Raw genomic sequence first — 24,225 nt, 5'->3', positions numbered from 1 at the left:
ACCATTGTTAATTAACCTTTTTAGTGCAGACAGTAAAGTTTTGTCGCCTTTCTCAAAATAAAACCCACTTTTTGAACAAGGTATTTTGTCAATTTATGCTTATTTGGTACAAAATTATCAAAACAAATTATAGAAAAGTTGAATAAACAACTTAGATGTTGCACACACATTGCATCTTGGGAAAATTACATCTTAGAAAAGTAACTGCTCACACACTATGTCAGACATTAAAATATGATTGATAAAATGTGGTCTTATTATTTTGTTACATCAGAATTATTACTTTGCCAATACTCCAAGGAACTTGTCCCATTTTTAATGTGCCGTTCAAGTTTTCCTTTTTTGTTAGCTATTATATATTCTGTTTTTGTATATTGTGTACAAATGTTTCAAAAGGCTTAAAATAGTGAATTTTAACATCTACACGTGTAAATATACCTCTTTGCTGTCAATAGGGGGCTAGGGGTAGCTGGCACAGTTTTACGGGAAATAAAAAGGGCTTTGCACAATTTACAAGAAAAAAAAGACGTTTTTACAGTTTACAGTGAAAATTGAATTTTACAATGAATTGTGTCATCTAGTCGTTTTAAAGTTTCGAAAATGTAATTTCCCCGGATTATTTTTTACGACTTTTTTTATTTGGATGTAAATTCTTGTACGTAACGAGAAAAATGGCACATTTTACAGTGTACGAAAAAAATATTTGATTGATTACGTTGTACGTCTAGCCTGTGATTACAGAATTACGGAATTTATTTTTTCAATTTATGTTGTACGAACAAAAAAATATTGCAATTACGTTGAACGAAAATAACCCTTGCCCCCTATCAATATTAAAACAATTAGCAATATTGGGAACAGCAGGTTTCCCAACAGTAATGACATTGCGTTAAGGGAGCTTCAACTTTCCTGCCCCAATTGTCTAAGAATTTTTTCCGAAAAAATATTCACCAATGGACAATCAACCATGATATGTATTAATGTTTCATTCTCCTCATCATCTATCAGGTATATTTAAATCACCTTTGTTGATACCCCCAACAGCTGTTTTACGAGGCATCCGATCAGGGCCGTTCCAAATAAATTTAAAAATCAAACAGTTTATCTTTTTCAAAACATCCATATGAGGTTAAGAGAGGTTCCTCACATACCAAACTCTAGAGATTCCCAAAGCTTTAATTATTTGAACTCTACCTAGCAGAGTCAAATTTCTCATTTTCCAGAAATGTAAAGACCTATTAGGAGACTCCATATTTATTTTGTCTGCCAGTTTCTGGTTATAAGCTCAATAGATCCCAACAAATTTTATTGGTACAGTTGGCCATTTTACCTGAAGTGGTTTGTCTTTTCTGTTTCGCCATCTACCCAACCACAAAGTTTCACTTTTTTCTTTATTAACCCCCAATCCTGAAATAATTTTTAAATGCTTTAATTTGTCAAATAATCTTTGGGTAGAAGGCAGGTTCCCCTTGATTTGGCACTTCAAATCCTTTGATGTCTGCATCGGCTCGTAGTGAACACATAAATATCTCTAGAGCCAAAATAAAAAGCATTGGTGACACGGGTCACCCTGCTTGACCCCCCTTCCCAAAGGGAAGTACCCAGTACTGGTTCCATTGTTCATGACACAGCTAGTAATGTTTGTGTACAGAACTCTAACCCATTCCCTAACATTTGGACCAAATGTAAATGTTTTCAGTGTTTCGTGAATAAAGTGCCATTCCACTGTATCAAATGCTTTTTCTATATCGATTGTAGGCAAAATACCTGCTAAGTTTTGCTCTTTAGAAAATTCAAGTACACCATTTACTAACCGCACCACATCTCCTATAAATCTATTCTTCACAAATGCAGATTGTGTTACATGAATAATGTGGGGCAAAACCCTTTCTAACCTCTTGGCTAAGCATTTGGTACCCAGTTTATAATCTGCGTTTAATAAAGATATAGGGCGCCAATTTTTAATGAATCTCCTATCCCTTCCTTTTTTCTAGCAGTGTTATAACCTCTTGACACCGTGTGTGAGATAATTGGCCTTTTTCGTATGCCTCGTTCAAAGAGTCAACTACTAATTTACCAACAAGAGCCCAGAAACATTTATAGAAATCTATGGGTAACCCATCATTTCCGGAGGCCCTATTGGGAGGGAATTTTTATTTGGTTTGATACTTAATATGCAGGTATCTTGGGTGGTTATATGTCACATTTGTTAATTATTAATTCTTTATTGTTAGCAAATATATACCTGACTTGACCACCACAATATGTTATATAGATTATTAGATTTCGGAGTTCTTTTGATCTTGAAGTTGCTTGTTAAGGATTTTGTTGATTAAAAAATATATTAACGTGTTCGTTTTCAAAACTACCAATTGAAAATACTGTTAATTAAATATTGTAAATCAACAATAATGGCATTGTTTGTGTTTGATATTTGGTTTGCAATTTGTTTAAAATTCATATTGTCAGCATACTTAATCTATCATTTAAAAAGTTGTCATGGATCACTCAATTAAAAACTGATTATCATCTGTCAGTATTTTCGTTTATCACTTTTAATTATTCAGAGTTATCACATATTGGCCATTGAGTGCTTACATGTTATCTTTCCAAGTTTGTTTATTACATTATTTTTCCCCCCAAAATATAATATAATTGTATATGTTATATGATTGTCATTTCCATTCACAGAAACGACTGGACCAGCGTGTGCTTATTATATGAACAAATATACAATTCACGTAGGTAAGTATGTATCCATTATTCTGCAAAAGGAAGCTTAGAAACCAAAACAATTGAACACAAATAAATGACTGACACATGGTAAAATCGGCGAGAGAGTAAAAGATATATATATATATATACAATCTTGGATGATCATCTCTTGATGGGTTATTATATCCTTCTTAATTTGTTAGTGCTTGAATGTGACCAACGACCGTAATATACCAGCATTACTCTATTCGATACACCTTTGGGTGATTTGTGTGGTCTAACGGTCAATGTAAATACAATACAATACAATAGCTGTGGGGAGTATCAAGCGTTAAATACCAATAATTATGTAATTCACGGTCCAGTTTTTTTTCAGCTCCGCTGTCGACTTTGTCGAGCGGAGCTTATCATACGAGTGATTGTCCGTCGTCGTCCGTGTCAATGTTTTACTTTTTCGACTTCTTCTTGAAAACTATACGCCTGAATGCTTTGATACTCTTAGATCTGTAATATAATATAATACAATCGGGTGAACGCGGTGCTTTTCAGCGCTCCCCGATTTTCTGCCTGTTTTGCGTTTTTGCGCTCGTTGTGCGCCCGTGTTTCTACACAGCTGTATATATAGTGTGTCTACCTTTTACGTGAGTAATTTATAGTTGTTGTTTTCGTTATTATTGTGGGTTTTGGAGTGTTTTTGCCTTTGCCTTGGCAAGGTGGTCGGCAACCAAGATGGCTGCCGCTCACACAAGGCCACCGTCAACACCAACAGGTCACCTTACTAGAAACCATGCGGTACGATGTGAAAACATTGATGGCATTCCTGTTGAAACTTATGTGGAGTCGGTTGCATATTTAGTCGGGGCCAGTAATATTGTGGCTGCATCCCGTATGAACCGATCGGTTATTGTCTTTTTAAATAAGGTTACATGGGTCGACATGGTTTCTGCCGCTGGCCTTGACATTGGAGACCTCCATGTTTCTGTTGAACCTCTTGTCCGCCCCTCTACAAAAATTGTGCTATCAAATGTTCCCCCTTTTTTTACCTGACAATTTTATTACTGATGCCTTAGCTAAATACGGGCGTGTCATGAGCGCGGTGCGAGCGATCCCACTCGGGTGCAAAAGACCAGCACTGAAACATGTAAAGTCTTTTCGCCGCCAAGTTTATGTATATTTAAAAGATCTCAATATCAACGGTTTATTACCTATTACTTTTCAAGGTCAGACATATAATATTTACGTTTCGTCTGACGAATTGACGTGCTTTTCATGTAACATGAAGGGACATACACGTAAAACTTGCCCAAACTCTCAAACAACGAATATGCAAATGATGAATGATGAAAACAATAGTGCTCAAAATAGCACTCAAACAGACTCTCAACAGGTGAATGTAGTAACTAATTTAAATTCCCCTGACACATTGCACGACAAAGACGATGACATAACTGATATAATTAACACCCAAGCACCAGATACTGAGATAAACAATCATGAGACCGATGGTACAACAGATAACATTGAAATTGAAACTGAAATGAATACAGATTCATCCAAATATATGAGCAAAAAGCGCACGTGCTCTAGATCACCAGTTCATAGAGAAGAACAAAACAATGACCAGTTAAATGACGAAAATAAATGTGAACCAAGTTCTAAAAAGCGTAACGATGAAAATGCAATCGAAATTGTTGAACAAAATTGTCCGATTGATGAAGAGAGGGTACGAACCCCTCCTTCCCCTTCCATTGCACCACCATCGCCTCCCCCACCCCTCCACCCCACAAACCCTTTCCCCACGTATATGCCAATGTAACAGTGTGCACTCCAAAGCCACAGCCCGAGCTTACGGAGTCGGCCCCATTTCCATCATCTCCCTCACTTGAGTTCACAGTTGAATCCCCGCGCGATTCGCCGCTATCCGAACTCCCCATTGATTTAAGTGGTTTAACTGATCAATCACAAGACCTTTTCAGCACACCTATGTCACAAAATAAAACCGCTGATGATATGGAGGAAACTGCCAGCGAATGTAGTGAGAATGAGGGGTCTATTATTTCAAATGTTTCAACATGTACTGATAACAGCGAATCAACAATATCAAACGCTAATATCAAAACCTTTTTAGTGTCTACACTTCACTCACGTAGATTTATAGACAAGTGTTTTGAATTTTGCCCCAATCTTAAAATATTGGTTCGACATCTGATAAACTACCGCAATACCACGCAGTTGAACACATCTGATAAATCTCGCATGCACAGACTCATTAAAAAAATTAAACAGCAAATCAAAACGGGTAACTTTATCGCTGATTTTTAATTTCCCTTGTTATGATGGCAAACACAATTACATGCGCAACTTACAATGTCAATGGTTGCCGGGACGCCCTCAAACGGTACAGTGTTTTCAATTATCTCAAGCGTGACCATCCCTGTAATATTTATATGCTACAAGAAACACACTCTCTTGTCTCCGATGAAAATATTTGGAAACTTGTGTGGCGTGGCCTTGGTATTTTTTCTCATGGCACTGTTAATCGTGCGGGTGTGGCTATTTTGTTTTCGCCAGGAGCAACTGTGAATATTTTATCACAATCTGAGATCATGCCTGGGTACGTGTTGCACGCTCATGTTCAAATTAATGAAAATCTTGTTCACATTATGCACCAATTAATGGCGCTGAGCGTGTGGAATGCTTCACTAAAATTGAACAATTCATCAGTTCTCTAAATAATGACCCAGTAATCATGGGAGGCGATTTTAATTGTACTACTGAACCCGACATTGACCGTAATAGAGGGACTGAACCGGACATGCGCACTGCAAAGCTCCTCAAATCTGTCCTGAATCATCACAAACTGTTTGATGCATGGCGCCAATACCACGGGAACACATTAAACTTTACTTGGGGGCGTGGTGGTACGCTTGTGCGCCTTGATTGGTTTTATGTCAGCAAATGTATGCGTGGGAAAATTAAGAATATTGACATAAGCAATGGTGCATTAGCTTTTTCTGATCATTCCCTTGTCCACATCAAGATCGCCATTGGTGACAGTAAAAACAAAAGTCCAGTGTGGTGTATGAATACAGAAATTCTGCGCGATGAAGTGTATGTGGCAATCTTAACTGATTTTTGGGCGAAGTGGCAAACACTTCGAAATAATTATGTAAATATACAGACATGGTGGGATATTGGCAAAAATAAAATAAAGTTACTCACACAACAGTATTGCACACTCAAACAAAATAAATACAAAACCGAAAAACAAGCATTGGAAATGGAAATTAAAACCATCGAACGTTGTACTGCACACGATGCACCGCTCTTAAACAGTTACACTGAAAAGAAAAAACTTCTCGCACGCCTTGTTCAACGTGAACACAAAGGCAGTGCTACGCGTGCGCGACATCAGTTTTTAAATGAAAGTGATGTTTGCAATTCCTTCTTTTTCCAGTTAGAGAAAAAGAAGGGAACCAAAAAGGCGATCTTTCAGTTGAGGCACCAGGATAACACTCTTACTGAAAATCAAACTGAAATACGGAAAATCATACACACCTTTTACAATAACCTGTATACACCTGATAACATTGACATTGAAGCTCAAAATAGCCTCCTTGAAGGGCTACCTCAACTAAATGAAACAGATCGTGATGACCTTGACAAACCAATCACGTTTGACGAACTGAGTGCCACGGTCAAACTACTTCCCCATGGGCGTACTCCCGGTATCGACGGAATACCAAACGAATTTTACCAAACTTTTTGGCATATCATTGGAAGTGATCTGTGCGATGTATTTACTGCTGCCACAAACGAAAATGTGCTCCCCCTATCCTGCACAAGGGCCGTGGTCACTCTTCTCCCTAAAAAAGGTGACATTACCAACGTAAAACACTGGCGACCCGTGAGTCTGTTATGTAGCGATTACAAAATGTTCACTAAATCGCTTGCATTGCGTTTGCGCGGTGTTTTAGGCAGCATTATTCATCCAGACCAAACTTGCAGCATACCAAACAGGCATATTCACGACAATATAAATCTACTTCGTGACAGTATTGACTATGCCAACTTAACTAACTCGCCCCTGGCTATTGTTGCCATTGACCAGGAAAAGGCATTTGATAGGATACATCACGGATACCTCTTTAATACGCTTCGTGCCTTTGGTTTTGGTGACCGTTTCCTTTCTTACATTCGCCTCATGTATACCAATGCCCAGTCCCTGGTCCGCGTTAACTGCGCCCTTACTACACCCATCACAGTGGCCCGTGGCATTAGGCAAGGGTGTTCAATGTCCACTGCCCTCTACGTCATTGCCATTGAACCACTACTTCATAAAATTAGGAATGATGAAAACATTGAAGGGTTGGTTATACCTCACAGCAAAAACCAACGTTCTAAACTCACCGCTTACGCCGACGACGTGGAATTTTTCATAACTCGCAAGCAGGATTTCAACTTACTAAGTCGCTGGTTACATGTCTACGAGCTTGCGTCAAACTCTAAAATCAATCTCGAAAAATCAGAAGGGTTACGGGTAGGTAGCTGGCGCAACATCACCTACTCCCCTCTCAATATAAAATGGAACAGCGAGGGGTTGAAACTGTTGGGTGTTTATCTTGGGAATAATCTAACTTATACGAATCAGAACTGGGCTGAACTTGTTGCAAAAGTAAATAATAAGATCAACTTCTGGAATCATTTTGTTTACAGCATGTCTTACAGAACGCGCGCTCTTATCATTAATAATCTGATTTCATCGCAGTTAATGTATCGCTTTAATAGCCTTGTGCCGCCATCGGACGTAGTTCTGAAGGTACAGAAAATGCTGCTCGACTTCTTTTGGCAAGGGCGACATTGGGTATCTGCTGCAACACTGTACCTCCCCTTGGAAAGAGGTGGACAAAATGTTACACATCTTCCAACACGCATAAGTACTATGCGACTTTCCTATATTCAAAGATATCTATATAATAATCATGACCACCCCTGTTTTAAGTCCACAGACTACTTTTTTATGCAAGCGAGCAATATGTCATATGCAAGTCAACTTCTATGCACCACTATCAAAGCACCTTTACAAAGATTGCCATTATTTTATTGTGAGCTCCTCCAGTGTTGGAAATCTGTCGAGAAAGTGCGTAAGTTCAATGATAATAACGTAACTGATATTATTAATGAGCCACTGTTTAACAACCCACTCATCATACATCCCATACGAAATGAGCCTTTTGCGCTCAGACATTTTGTTGACGCGGGAATAACCAAAGTATGTGATTTGGTATCAGAAACGAATAAAACTTGGTTGGAGGCCGCTGATATGTCGGATAAAATTAAAATCCATTCCGAGCGTATTCTCCATCTCAGTATCAAGGTCATTCACGATTCTATTCCTACCAAATGGAAAGATACTATCAACACCTACTTCAAAGGGAACGGGAAGTGTAATCAACCTCTTTCACATCATAGCTTTGAACTGCACTTTTCTGATGAACTAAATTTGCCACTATATAAGTTTGAAAAAGGCGCAATCTATAAATATCTAATACGTGTCCAGTCAATAACACAACACTTACAAAAACTTGACACTGTTTGGCGGGACATCCTTAGTCTGCCTGAAAGTGCTAAACCCAACTTCAAGGATTGCTATGAAACACCAGTCATTAACAAATATGGGGATCTGCAGTGGCGTATTGTCCATGGTGCCTTTCCAACGGGGAGATTTCTGTTCAAAGCTCGTTTGAACAATTCAGATAAATGTCCCTTTTGTGATGAAGTTGACACACTTCAACACATTTTTTATGATTGTCCATCAAATAGCGCCTTACTCCATTATTTTAATAACATCGCGTCGCGACTGCTTCAACCAGATTTTCGCATTCCGATTTGGTGGTTCACTATTTTACCACCCCATCGCTCAAAACACTTTATGTCGAGCAAGGCACAAGGTTTATTTTGTTTCTTAGCGTGCATGGCTAAGGTTGCAATTCATGTCAGTCGTCGTAATAAAAGGCAAAACAAAGGATCGAGTGAGCCTCTGGACATTTTTATTCAAAGTATTAAGTCGAGGCTTGAAACAGAATATGAATGTTTCCGGATCATGAACCAACTGCCTGAATTTGAGATTATGTGGACGGTAGAGGATGCACTATGTAAAATCGAGGATAACACACTTCGCATTCTACTGTAAACATGGCAGGTACGATCTATTTAAAGCAGGAAGTTGCTTTGTCTTGTTGTTAAACATCGATACAAACGAACATCATTGTATTTACAAACTTAGCACACGCACAGGAGCCAAGAGTTTTGTCCTCTTGGTGGGCTATCATTGCACACACTTACAGCAGCGCATATATGTTTTATGTTACTTGTTCTGTGTTTTAAATGTTTTGATTTTCCCTTGGAATTTGGCAGGGGGGTTGGTACCCCCTTAAGTGCGAACCGGTGTCACCGGCCTGCCTACGGGGTTCCAAGGTGTTTTTGTACTGTTACGTGATCGTCTTTTATTTTATTTTACCCGTGAACCAAAAAGCATAATATAATATAATATAATATAATATAATATAATATAATATAATATAATATAATATAATATAATATAATATAAATTTATGCATAAAATCCTTTCATTGCAGAAGACAAAACTCGATTTCAAAGATCGACAGGTCGTGGTAAAGCAATGCACAATGTACGGTGTGACCGTGTTTCTGCTGTGCCACGAAGCGTCAAAAAATCCATGGATCTGAGCGACTTCTACGAGAAATATACGCATGCATACGGAGTTCCTATTATCTCTTCCAAGGAAGTCCCAGATAAAGCAATCCGACGAGCATGTTACGTTGTACAAGTTATGCTTGCTGACCGTCAGGACATCAGGGATAGTGTCTACAATTCGTATGGCCGGATAGGAATCATTGGTTTTCTACAGAATACGACAGACGTACCTGAACACGACTTTCTAGATGAATATTACAATACCAGAGCACGTGGTCTTGGTGGAACTATGTATGCGCCGATATCTACAGCTGGAGAAGAAAACATTCTCTGCTATCCAAAAGATTCTTACCACGATGAAGACATCCTCGTTCACGAATTCGCTCACGGCATCCATCGACTAGGTTTAGAACCTATCGATGACACTTTTACCCCGAAATTGTTGGCTTCGTTCGAGGACGCGAGAAACCGTGGTCTATGGAACCATACTTACGCAGCTACCAATTCTCAAGAGTATTTAGCAAAAGGAGTACAGATTTACTTCAATGTTAACGGTGTTCCATTCAAAGGTATTGATAACCAGGTGAACACTAGGGCTAAACTTAGAAGATACGATAGAAAGTTATACAAACTCGTGAGAGAAATATTCCCATGTGGCAATGAGATTATAGACCGGTGTTTCCATGCAGGTGAGACAACTATTATATTGACTGGCCATAGTGAATGATGTACACGTATATTTTCTATGTGAAAATGCAGTGAATGTGACAAACAAAGAGAGAAATGATTTTTATTCTTATGACATCTCAGCATGTCACTACACTTCATAACCATGTCATTTATATAACCCTTGTCACTAAAGTGACAAATGATTCGCATTCTTATGACATCTCAGCATGTCACTACACTTCATGAAAATGCCAATTATGGGTCAGGCTACCTTCAGTCACATAGAAGACGTGTAGAGCGGTTGTATTGTGATTTTGCTGGTAGTGCACCAACACTTGTTTTAATACAGTTTACATATGTCATATACGTCACTCCACATTACACTACGTGACGTCCTTTTTCATTTTATCGCCAATAAAACATCCTAATGCAGACTCCTATAAATCATATTGTTAATATGGCTGCTTTATTTTGTATTTTATTTCCTACCCAGAGTGTTCTGACCAAGATGTCGAAGAAAATTGTAGAATTTGGAAAGGCGACAATGAATGTGAAACGAATCCTAAATATATGATTACCCACTGCAAACGAACTTGTAATATATGTGATTTTGGAGGACGTGAGTATTCTTACTAAATGTCAGTATTCGTTCCTGCATTTAAGAAGCAATTTGAACGTGCTTTGATCATATTTAGATTTACGTGCCCTGTCGAGGTGAGGAACTCAAGTTAGTGACGTTTGAACAGTGTGTTCTTGACAGCCTTGAATTTCTGATTGAAAACTTAATTTAATATGCCGGCACGGAATCACGTTCCTCGAGTAATGAATTATGTGATGTGCCATTCCAATTAATGACATGTGACCTCGTTAGTAACTACAGATCATTGGATCAAAAGCTGCGAACGTGTCTAATTATGTCATTCTGTCATAGGTGGATACCCTGGTGACAAACCTCACATGAACTGTCAGTCCGATCAAAATTCTACTCCGCAACTCAAGCTAAGTAAGTAAATCTCTCTAGCAGGGACTGTGGTACAACTAATGCAAATGAGCCACATTTTAGAGATTGTAGCATTACCGTGAAGAATAAGTAAATTCACGAAAGCCACGTAATCCCCATATTGTATTTTCCACATCTCATAGGTTTCTGAAAATATTCGGGTCTGTTCACACCGAGACGTGTAGATATGAGACTGCCATTGCTTACCCATGAAATATATTTGGAATTTCAACTAAACAGTGCGCGTAGTGAAGCACTTGCATGGTTCAGTAAATATCTCAGGTACTATTTAGCGCCAATTAGCACAGACGTTTACGTATTATATTCTAAATAACGTATCACCATCTTGTATATTTATTTTACTATCGTCAATTTATTTTTTGATGATTATCTAGACAAAGTAAAGAAAGTCAACAACAAGAAATCAAAGAACCGTAAAAATAATCTAACGAAGGCATCCGGTAAGAAGCACGTGTACATGTATTTAATACGGCCCATTATACTCCCTATTGGATATCTGAGTACTGCATGGGAACAAGGCCGTATACAATTAAACTTGAGATTATTTTGGTTGTAACACACAGTTATGATACCCAGGGTCATAAGTTTAAATCTGTATCGTGTTCATGGATAAACTGCCACTTGGTGTTGACACTTTTGCGGGGTCTGGGTTCACAGAAAGGCAGTGGTATTGATACGAACCAAATTACTCTTACATAGATTGACAAAAAAAATTACAGTATTATTTTTGATGAATACAATTGTAATGTAGCACAAAGGGGAATTTCGGGGATTACTCGCTTCTGCAGTGTAGGGATACCATAAGACCTTATAACGGAACACTGAAGTCATTCACACACCCATGTAGTCAGACACAGTCAGTTTCTGGAGTTGAGCTTCGATGTTCTTCAATATTAAGACACGTGAGACACCCCTTGCTAGGTTATCGCAACCTTCTGTCAAGACCTGCACCTGGTATGACGTCCCAACGTCCACCCTGCTCAATTTCCCCCCTCCCCATTTAAGCGTTGGCGAGAAGTCAGTTCACACCTGTTGGCACATGAATTCACACTACGTGGACAAATAGTAATGCAGGAACAAAGAAATTTGAGTCGGCATGGGTTCCCACGCCTGCTTCCGTTTTCGCAGTGTGGTGTTAAAATGCCAGCATGATGCAAACATGACACAATAATATATTGCACACTGGTTAATAGTTTTCTACACAATAATGATCACGTGATTTATTATGTGAGTAAACTATTTATCAACCAATATAAAATGAACTTAGTCAATTTGTTTGGAAAGTTTATAGATGTACCCTATATGTGTTAACAAGTATAATAATGCATCGTCGTGATGTACAGTACTCATTTCGCCCAGCCTCCCGCCCGCTTCCGGATTTCGATCGCTTTTTTTTCGCTCGCTTTGTTTAATTCGACCGCGCAATTTCCGCTTTTTTTTCGACCGCGCAAATCCGGAAGTATCCGCTCGCGCAATCGCTCGCTCGCTCGCTCGCTCGCCTGGCAGAGCAACCGCCCGCATTTACAGTTCATTACCTACTGTTTCATGTACAAGTGTGTCAATTTTGTTTTTATGATGTTAAAATAAGAATAAATACAATCAAAAATTTATAGAACGACCGTTGAAAAAATACGGTGGATCACACGGCCATATAAAATTGGTAATAATACATACGCGTAGCAATAATGTCCACCATAAACAAGATCGAACCAAACATGTGAAATCAAATACGAGACTGACACAGACACAACTAATATGAAATAAAACCATTCAATTTTTGGTGGAGAGCTAAAAATGTATACTGTAGAGTATGGTATTCATTGAGTAACCGTGTGTAGGGTGACGGTTGTCATGCACGCATGGTTTGGGTTTAACACGGGTCAAGTTGTAGATATGTAAATCTATGGCACCTATAACAATTGAAGAATATCTGCAGGAATAGTAAGACTGTGAAAAAAACGACCAATCGATTGTTATAGAATGACAGCAGTGTAAAATTTGTCAAACAAATACAATACTTGCAAATGTAATGTCGGCCAGCGCCCATCTTACTTGTCCGAAGTTGTCGAAGCCGACATCAATGGAGATCGCGTTTTTTAACTAGGCGGCTGGCAAGCGGACTAACACGTTACATAAACTTGTTGAATTACAATTATGGTTTTTATTTTTGCGCCCAATGTCTCGTTATAAAATAAAGGATTCAAAGTTTGCAGGGTATTCCGTTTTTTGCGAACTCTGGGCGAAATACTTTCATGAGCTGTACGTAGTTCACTTACAGCCAAAACAAAGTCAGCTTGGACATTAAGTTGTGAGACGAAACAAAACAAACGCTGCCAGTGATAGATTACGTGAATAAAAAAAAACAAAATAAACGCAATCAAAGGCGCCGACCACACGCTTTGGAAATAAATAGAACGCGTTGCTAAGAGGAATCGCACCTGCATCTCGACGACGTCTCCGGTCATGAGCAGGGTTTGCCGCGTCTTAGAAAAATTGAAAGTTAAAAAAGAATCAGTGTCGGGGAACCATTCACAATGTTTGCATGAAAAATCCCCCGCGAAAACCTTTTTTTTTTCTGTTACAAACACTATGGTACCTGAATCCCGATTAATTCATAAATATGAATCGTTAAGGGTCAATTTCCTGCAATCCTTCAAGATTAAATTTGCCTCCGAAAATCTTTCTAACGATGACCTGGAAGATTGCCATGATTGAGTGCCACCATTTCTGTTCTAAGATTTAGTCAGTATAATAATACAAATGTTCACCCCACCAGAGGTGGACATACAGTTTTAGCGACCCGAAGAGCTCATTGTCAACCGAGGCGAAGCACTACGATAAAGACTTTCCGTTCCCAATAAATAATAACAAAAAAAAAACTTCTCGTTCCCGACATTATGAAATTCTTTCGTTTTGGGGGAAAAACCCTGAAAAAAAAACTGATTTTGACAAGATAATTTAGAAATTGATATTAAGAATAATTCATAACGAAATGTATTCCATATGTACCCATAATTTTTTTCATAATTACTGATTACACACGAATATTACAGAAAAAAATAATTTGCTATATTATCTATATTTGTGCCTTTTATTTGTCTTGAATTGTGACTGAAAGGAGCTGGATGAAATTACAAACTATGTAGTGTGTTCGACAACTCGTGTATGAACAATAATTTTAATAAATATGATTTTACTTGGTAAAATTACTGTATTTTTCTACATAAAAACAAAATAATTTCACAATGTCTTTATTATCATAGCGTTGTTGGTAAAAGTTGAAAATGATACATCCACGTGAACCTGCTTATATGAGATCGAAGGAGTCTCTGTTTTCAACAGCCGTATACATCTAAAACTGCGTCATCGCTAAGTTTCCTTGGTGGACCACGAGCTCTGTTCCTTGTTTGCACGTTATCATGTTCACACAATCGCAGACATTATTTGTAAGGGTGCTCTTTGAAATGGCACATTTTCTCGATGTTTTAGCGAGCACTCCGCGGGTATATGGCTTGTTCTCACATCAGCATAATTGTTCTCGAATTCACTCATCGCTTTCCCACATGCACTTCTCGTTCTTTGCTGCTAGCTTTTTTGCACTCTAATATGTTGTTGTTTTTGTCTTTCTAAACATCGAGTTTATTTTTGACATTCAACGAGATCTCTTGAATTTTGAATTTGATGACTGTTCGAATTTATCCACTTTTACAGTGATCAACATTGCGTTCGAGTAGAGTTACTAGTAATTATAAGCCTGATTTACATTTTTCTTGCGGTGTTTTTCGTCAATGTATTAAATATAAGTGCTTTGGGAAATAACATAATTATATTGCGCGAGTAAAAGAGTTTGGTGAGACTGTCACAACATACTAAAACAGATGTTTTATTTATTTCCAACGCGCGTGGTCGTCGCCTCTGATTGCGTTTATTTTGTATTTTTGTTTTCAAAATGTATCATTAGCTGCGTTTGTTTTGTTTTCCTCAACAAATTAACTGTTTCGAGATCTCTTTCATTTTTCGTCCGGCTGCTGCCAATCCAATAATTCGTCGTCGCATGTAATCAGACAAGCGATTAATCGTCACAGTCATTATACTAGTAGTTTAAGTCCAATTGATTTGTAGAAATTCAGCTATGCGATAATTATATGTGCAGTTTTGTTTTGCGCACCCAGACACGATCAAAAGTTAACCAATAGATTTTCTGAACTACAACATTCGTATTACTTGTGCAAATTGAGTAAGAGTCATAGTGTGAGTTGCGTTCGCAAATAACAAAGTGTCAAATTATTTTGAGCGCCGTTCGGAATAAATTTAGTCAAAATCACACAGAAACACACACACAACACACAAATACTAGTACTCAATACATATCGCGATTGACCAGTCATATAGCTGCTTGAACTACACACACAAGGACGTAAATATGTAAATACAGGTCACAGTTCGACTTGCGTAGCAAACGTTACAATGTGTCAAGTGATTTGAAGGCGTCTTTTTTCCAAAACAGAGAAGCAATAGGCGTTGTATTTTGAATCGTCATTAAAACCTAAATTTATTACGAATAAAAACTTAAGTTTATACATACAATGTACGATCATTGTTACTCCAGCGGTCGGTTGGCAAGCGGACGGTGTTTCTGAAGCCAGTCATAGCAGGAGCGAGCGAGCGAACAAAAGCGAGCGAGCGAGCGAACAAAAGCGAACGCGAGCGAGCGGAAAAAAAGCGGTCGGTTTCCGGTCGTAAAGCAGCGAGCGGTCGGAAATTAAGCGATAAGCGGTCGGAAAAAAAGCGATAAAAGCGGGAGGTTGGGCGGAATGAGTACTGTAATTAGCATACAAACACTTGCTTCGAACTCATGAAGCTTACGCTCGAATATTCTGTGATACTAAGAAGTGATTATAAAGTATACACTAAATCAACATATTTATTTTTATAAGTAAAAGCCAGTTTCAAACAAATTAATTTTAAATGAATGGATTGGCAAGGCAGACGTTTTACTTCAATCCTCGAAGCGCTCATTAATCACACATACATTAAAACAGGCCATGCCGCTGCACAAACTCACACAATGTAATAACTGCTGTTCTCATTTATACATAGTGTATTTTAGGTGGTGTCGAGTATTTATAAAAGTATTTTTGGTATTAAACTTCAATGTTGTAATTAGTTCTATAAAGTGCAGAAATTATTTTATAATATACAAAAATGATTCTATAATAAACCCAGGTGGTTATGTGCCACACATTTCAATAAGGTGCGAAACAAAATTCGATGATTTCCCATAACAGTAGAATTAACTGAGCGTATTTAATCTTTAAAAAGCAGAAAAAGCATACTACGATAAAAGGATGTCAGCGACGCGAATGTATTCTATGTTATACCCGAGACAGGAAGCAATTTAATGCAACTTAATATACGTAGACATGTGTGAATAAACAGCGGTTATATATGTGAATGGGTCAGAGTAAAGCTAGCAACTAGCAACATGCAACTCAATGGAAATACATTATACATGATGAATCACAGATAAACAAAATATTATGAAAGCAATTTACAAGAAAAATAAAAAAACAAATAAGTGAAAGATTGGCCTTAATATTATTGGGTTACCAGTTAATATGTGGACATATTGAAATTGGGGTTTATTGTGAATGAAATACACACATACAAACTTCCATGTCACATTGCTTCTCTTTACAATCTGTCATATGACAAACATGAAATAATTTCGAATCATCAGCATACATACAAAGACATGAGAAGTTGAGGCATTCCCATATATGAATGTAGTAGAGAATATTTGGAAATCGTTGTCCTAGGTAACTATTCAAAATAGCCAAATGTTTCAAGGAATGTTATATAATATACAAAAAAAGGATGACCCCTAGCAAAAATCTGAAGTAACATCCCATATGACGGATATTCGCTGTTAAAAACACTATCTCTACTCTACCATTCTACCATTTAAATTTGTGGATAGGCAGGTTAATGCATTTGTAAATTAACATTTGGTAATTAAAGCGCGGTAATCGTCGCGCCATGCATGCGCGTAATATTTGTATCTCATATAAACAAAGATGGCGACTTTGACTGTTGCGCAGATCAACGAGTACAAACTGAGACGTTACCAAGCTTTAATTAGCTACTTTTTAGATGATTGGAACGTATTGAAGGAGTCACCGGCGGTAATTAGTTCAAGTCGCGGCCAGGTCAAACCTCATACTTGTGATTTCTATTAGAAGAGCGCATTGTATTGTGGGAAAATCAATGTTTATCAACACAAATTTCGCACATGCGCGGCGCGACGCTTTTAGTCGAATCGGTAGCTTCGGAAATATCTAACTAAATGGATTTAACGTGGCTTATTTTTATCAACATCAACGCTATTGTTTTTATGTATTATTATTCCCGTTTCTGTAAGCGTTTTCACTCATTGTTTGTAATGCCCCCCTTTCATACGCTAGGATTAGACATTATACTTTGATTTGCAGCCAACTTTGAATGAAAAGATCTCATAACATACTGTGCATAGAGAATGTTCAAGGCAAATGTCTTCCTGTCCGGGCGATATTATTATCTTTTTCATTATACACGGTTCTCGTCGTTATGAATATGTAGCATTAGGTTACGATTCTACTCATTTCTGACGCGAAGATAACATTATCCGTATAATCACCGTCCCTCAACACGGGACGGTGGTATAATACACTATTTGCTTGGGCACATATTTGACAAGTGGAGGGCATATTTTTTTCAATAAATTATTGGAATTCCACTGTGAGCAAATTGTGCTCCCATGCTGTCTGTTATTTGTTTGTATGAAATATAGTATCTTATAAATTCGTTAAACGATGATCACTTTTCTCTTTCGCATTCGGATATGTTTATGTTGTCTTTTACACTAGGATTCCTAAATTTAGTGAATATATAAATAAGTTTGAAAGTAAGATAAGTACCGAATACGATTAGTTTACATTACACCTTTTTTCTTGATCTTCAAATCTTATATAGCAGAGTTTAACAATAGGTCTGTATAACACTCGGAACATTCGCAAATAGTTCGAACAACTATTGCAGATTATGGGAACAGTGAATTCGGTTCAACCAATGTCACTCAAAATTTGGGATTCGAATGTTCACACCAACGTAACAGTTACTTCCGATATGGGTTAAAACTCCACCACTCTATGATTTTTACGCTGGTTTTCTCTAATGAACACAAGAAACAAACAGATAAGAACTAGCTGTAATAATAATACTACTAATAATAATACTAATACTACTACTACTAATAATAATGATAATGTAAAAATATATAATTCTAAATATACGCAGCTAAGAATTCATGCGGCTTCCCAGCTTATGTTAAAATTTCGAATTTTATTTAAAAACAAAATTCCAAAAATGTGCCACCAACCTGGTTGTTAACCTCAATACAAATTCCAATCAAAATGTGGACTTTATACTGTGTGAACGACTGATATTTTCATTTCTTCTGTAATCTTTACAGATACTTTCAAAGAAGTTTCAAATACCATCAAATTAAGTAACAAATTAGAACATCAACAAGGCCAAACAGGTAAGCCACAGCGACGTTAAAGAATGCAGTCTTTTTCGTGGCAATGATTCCTCACGTATCACCCCTCACCCACACAAAAGTTGAGGTTACAGACAGACAGACAGACAGGCAGACAGACAGGCAGACAGACAGGCAGACAGACAGACAGACAGACAGACAGACAGATAATGAAAAGAATGTCTGCATTACTTATTTTAAACATTATTACATTGATCTTATCAACGTCAGCAGCTTAGTCAATAGACCGCAGTCCTTACGCAAATATAGCTTGTGAAAACAATGTATTGCAGTTTTTTTGGCTACAAGTTATATTATGTTTCAATATTTCAGATTGCGTTGACGACCACCCAGAATGTCCTATTTGGGCCGAAGCTGGAGGGTGTGAGAGCAATCCCACTATGATGTTGAATGAATGTAAAGAGAGTTGTGAAATGTGTACATCGGTAGGAGGTATGTTGCATTCTGGGAAAGCTAGCATTGCAATGAATACTTTACGTAAAACATTGTAAAGTCCCGGTACAGTTCTACCTAACCTATGGTGGAAATGTGACATCATTTATATTTATATTACAGTTTGTGTTGACTGTGCGCCATATAACTGACATACGTTTTAATTTATAGAGCACTGTCTGAGCACAAACTGTGACATCCGTCTTCAGGCAACTAATATTAGTTGTAAGAGATCTGTTGGAATACCATTTAATCTACTGAACAATTTAGTGTGGCTGAAATGACATTACAAGTCGCGTCGGTGAACTGTAAATTTTGACTACACATTTAGACGACTTATCTCATAATGTTAAATTTCTAAAAGTGAAATTCCACTTTACCCGCTAAAGGAAGGAAGGAAGCGATTGTAATCATCAATTTGAAAAAAAAATAGTTGCACAAAATGTTGTCAGGCGTGGGCGAGACAAGAGAGGGCGCGCTGCAATTTTAGTCTGTTTGAGAAATCACAAATCGGGATACTGTTTCTTCTGGTTGAAAATAAAATTGGTGCTAATTTCTCTATGACCTACTAACGGTAACCAAGCAACATGTGTGGCCCCATGACCATATCACGTTATGTATTAGAGTAATTCAATGTCTGCGAGAATCAGACATCTTAATAACAGTCAGCAGAGATGTATAGTCTATGCCGGAAGACTGACTAATCCACGATATTGACGTCTGGTATCCAGTTACCATAGCAGGGCATATGCATTCAAATCTCAGCGCACACTAAAATACAACATATGTCTAGTCCCGTCCCTTGTATAAAAAATCATTATCTATTGTTTGTTTGATGACGTTTCTAGAATACACCATATGAGGGCAGTAGTTATGTATATTTTATATCCGATGTTAGCTATCCTCGGGGCGGAGCTACGTCACGGACGTTCTACGTTGCTAAGACGCGCACCACTGTACCAATTATTTCTATGGGCTTTGTGCGCACTGCTGTGGAACGCCGGTGGAGCCGGTGAAAACTCGAGAAAACAACACAAACTCAACTTTGAAGTAATCCTGAACAACCAAATTCATATATGTTACACACGTAGGGCTAATCTTGTTACACTGTTCAGGGGACTCTCAACAACCATCGCAAAGTACCGTTTTATGCGAGTTTTTGGTCTTTGTTTTCACCGCGAGGGTTGTCAGGCGGTAGAAAATGCCCGGATGTCCGCCCCGAGGATACATGTATGTTTAGCTGCACCTTTTAATACAATAGAAACGATGTATTATACATGATGTATAAATTCTGCTTCTCTCTTTAGGTTGTGTCGACTTTTATCCGGATTGTGCCTACTGGTCAAGTTTTAGTCAGTGTTGGAGTAATCCAACATTTATGTGGCGTTACTGTCGTCAATCGTGTGGCCTTTGTGACGGTAAGAAACGGTTAATATCATAAGTCGCGCCCTCTAGCGGCGAAACGTTTATATGACGTAGATGGGTGAACATAATTACTCGCTTGGATGCTGCCTGTAAATGATAATTAATGAGACATGTTCTATATGTTATATGAGGAATGACGAGACAGCCAGACACATCATGATTGTGATAAACCAATCACGATGGAGATTGCATGGGTAAGCATGACAATCATGCCCTGGGCCATGGTTGTTGAGATTAATGATGGCGGACAGACGATAGGCGACCCCGGTCATTGAACGGAAGGCAAAAATTAAAACGTCTATTCTGATAAAATAGTTTCTGTTATTTTCGTGTGATTCGTATTGTTTAGAGCCTCAATGTCAGCGATGAGGCCGAAATAATCATAATCGTGTTAATCGATGTACCCCATGTGTATGTCTAAAAACATTCCATTTTTACAAATTATTGTTTTAAAAAAACGGTTATTTTGTTATTTTACATTATTGCATGGCATCAATATCCAAGTGAAGGTACGATAACAATACAGATACAAGTGCATTACGTCAACTAATTGTTTCTCCACCGTAGATGGCGTGCCTTATTGGGAATGTTAACTCACAGCTTCTACTGAGCATTACGTCCTCAAACCGTCTTTCATTCAGTTTCGCAACTTATTCTATAATCATTCTGTTTTCTTTATCAGATTGTTCAGATCGTAATCGTTTATGTTCACACTGGGCCAGAATTGGGCAATGTGACGTAAACCCGTCATACATGGGTAAAATATGTCGGAGAAGTTGTGGTATATGCACAAGACGATGTGAAGTGGGATTCTGTTGAATTTCAAACATATGGGAGTTATTTCAAAATAGTTTGCTTTCTTATATGTAATAGTGGTTTTATTAAAGTTAAATAAAGTTTCTTGAAATAAATAAAACACAGTGTGATTATAAATATGATACATTGTGTGTATATGGCTAGAATAATGAAATTAACGGAACAAGTCGCATACATCCCTGGCCATCGTATAACATTGCTGAATCAATCGTATACTATTGCCGAATTTGTGTTTATGGTCCACCGTAGCGATGCAATATTACATTTTGGTGATTGTTTAAAATTTCAAACGATGAAAGTCGCTAATTTTGTACAGTGTCACAGAGTAAGGCCTGATTATCGCAATTGAGAGGGCCAACCACAGAACTCACACTGGACAGGCGGTTCTTTCACTGCTAGTATGGGGTAGACAAGACAATAGTACTGGAAATGAAATACACGTACATCAAAATATCGAGTTAAAGCTCATGGCTTTAATACCTCTCAAAATAATTACAAGAAATAAGGCACAGAAAAATACAATGAATAAAGTCACTAAAATAGGGGATTGCTTAGGGAAGTGTGCATTGGTGATAACGCACAGGTACAGGATGTATTATTGGACGACAGTCAATGGCTTTTGCAACACAACGAAGAAATACAGAAGTCTTGCTTGCAGAGGAACGCTGATATTCTGGAGGGCACCGCTGAAAGCAGGAGATCGCAGAGCAGTTCATACAAGTCTCACAGCATGATGGCTGTAGCCTGTATCACTTGTCAAACAATATCGTAGCAGAACACACAGAAAAGCAAGTTGAAATGACGGACACAGAGTTGAAATGATTGACCCAAACTGTCCTTAGTCTGTCCAATTTATAGGCAGTGACACCACCTGGATTTCCACATGAGCCAATCAGAATGTGATCTTGCTAGCAGCTGTGTCACGTAGGCAACTCAGATCATAACATCCTTTGTTATTCAAATAACAGCACACCTGGTAGATTCCAATTCGCCGTCCAAAGTTGTAAACACCCTTTGTTATGTAAATCACAAGCACACCTGGTAGAACCCACCGTCCTTCCAGAGTTGAAACAAGTATGACCTGTCAATCATATTTATGACAGTTATCACAATGCACACCGTTTCTTCCCATGATTCCATGCACACTTCCATTTGCAGGGTTTTAGGTAATATGACAAAAACATAAAATAAAGGATGCTGACATACAGATATGGCCATGAAAACAGCAATTTCGGATTTATTTGTTACTTATAACTGATATCGGCCGATGAAAGGACGAACTCACTTTGATACAGATATTGGTAAGGTTATCACGGAAACGGCGATTCCGGGCATAATAATTCGTTTATAACTCAAAAACTTGTGTAACAACACTCGTGAACTTTTCAGGAGGGGTTGATAATGAAACAGCAATTCCATGCATAAACAATTATAAACACATTTTCATGAAATTATCACGTGACTTTGTTCTTGATGCAAGAATTAATCCATTAAATATTGGATATGTATCCAGTTGTTTTGAAGAAAATTATTCATCATTGCAAGACTATTCTCGGATTCCTTGAGAGAACACACATATTCAAAACTCAATTTGATTTTCCTTTTCAAAAACAAATTGTATTATGCGAGTATGATAACTTTATACAACAGGGTAGAGGTGGGGACATGTAATTCCTATCTATGGCAGACGTTTGTGTGGGGGAAGTAAGCATTCTCTGACCTAACCTCCATAGCAACCAATAATTTGGCAGATTCTTGCTTCCCCAACTTGGAATATAATGATGCTAAATATGATCATATACTTTACAAGTAATGTCAAATTATAATAAAAAGTCAGTGTCAATGGCAAGTTCCCGTCCAGTTTTTATAGTGACTGTTAACGTTAGAGGCAAATAGTTATTTACACTCTTGTGACATGCTTGATACCACATGAAGCCAGTTTATTTGTTCCTTTATTCTGCGCATGACATTCATAATTCATTTCTAGCACGAAAATGACGATCAGCCATCTTGAATCAGATTCTGAAACAGATGCATGTGCAAATGTGTTATGTGGAAAGATTGAACATAATCAGTCCAGCAATGTGGTTCAAAAACAACATTCGCTAAAAAAAATGGCCATTTTGAACTAAATCTGGGAAGAAAAATGACGTGCAACAAGGACCTATTACGTTTAATAAATGAAATATTTCAATGCACGACAGGGATCCAGAAAGCAGAAATGCTTGATTTTGATGATTTTTTAGCATTAAAATTGCCACCCTTCGGCCATCCTGAATTGGATCATGAAACAAAGGCATGTGCTTATGTGTGATATGATGTGTGATGTGTGTGTAATGTTTAAATTTGATTGATCGATGCATGTCCGAGATATGACCATCGAACTGCGTTGGTCGCGGCGCCATTTTCTATCCGATCCGATCAAGGACTGGTTCAAGAGACGTACACAGTTTAAATAAAATAAGTCCATGACTGAGATCCGGTTCCGAAATGGCAGAAATGCTTTATTTTGATGGAATGTTAGCACTAACTAAAAACTGTTGATCGTTGTGTCCACTGTGTCATGAATTTCATGAAGGATTTATTTTGATACCAAGAGTATTTTTGGTAACTATACCACAAGCAGTTCATCAACCAATCTGTCCTCCCTCAGGCGCCTTTCCAGTTAAACAGACAGCTTTTTTGGTGGACATACTGGGTTCGGACCAAAATATTTTAAGTTAAACATCATCGTGCATTCGACACCTATATTATAACCGCACACAACTCTTGATTCATCAAGTCATTCATCAAGTCATGTTTTATAAAAGTCCAACTACAATTATGGTACAAT

General features: G+C 37.8%; 1 protein-coding gene across 1 annotated transcript; it reads left to right on the top strand.

The window, feature by feature from the left end:
• The first annotated feature begins 8,910 nt into the window (after positions 1 to 8,910).
• Positions 8,911 to 21,492, top strand: LOC100375291 (uncharacterized). Its single transcript, XM_085507414.1, has 9 exons — positions 8,911 to 8,917; positions 9,354 to 10,121; positions 10,595 to 10,720; positions 11,033 to 11,104; positions 11,497 to 11,562; positions 18,633 to 18,701; positions 19,032 to 19,151; positions 20,459 to 20,569; positions 21,259 to 21,492. The coding sequence occupies exons 1-9, from the start codon at positions 8,911 to 8,913 to the stop codon at positions 21,393 to 21,395; spliced, it is 1,476 nt and encodes a 491-aa protein (XP_085363540.1). The 3' UTR covers positions 21,396 to 21,492.
• The last annotated feature ends 2,733 nt before the right edge of the window (positions 21,493 to 24,225 follow it).

Source organism: Saccoglossus kowalevskii, chromosome 13 (genome assembly GCF_978046115.1).
Source record: "Saccoglossus kowalevskii chromosome 13, keSacKowa6.1, whole genome shotgun sequence".
Classification (NCBI taxonomy): Eukaryota; Metazoa; Hemichordata; class Enteropneusta; family Harrimaniidae; genus Saccoglossus; species Saccoglossus kowalevskii.
This window is presented reverse-complemented; position numbering and strand designations above follow the sequence as displayed.

What these genes read in the sequence shown, in the direction of transcription:
- LOC100375291 (XM_085507414.1), top strand. An exon ending in TACTCCGCAACTCAAGCTAA is followed by an intron (nt 11,105 to 11,496) that starts GTAAGTAAATCT and finishes ATGATTATCTAG; the next exon opens with ACAAAGTAAAGAAAGTCAAC. An exon ending in TAATCTAACGAAGGCATCCG is followed by an intron (nt 11,563 to 18,632) that starts GTAAGAAGCACG and finishes TAATCTTTACAG; the next exon opens with ATACTTTCAAAGAAGTTTCA.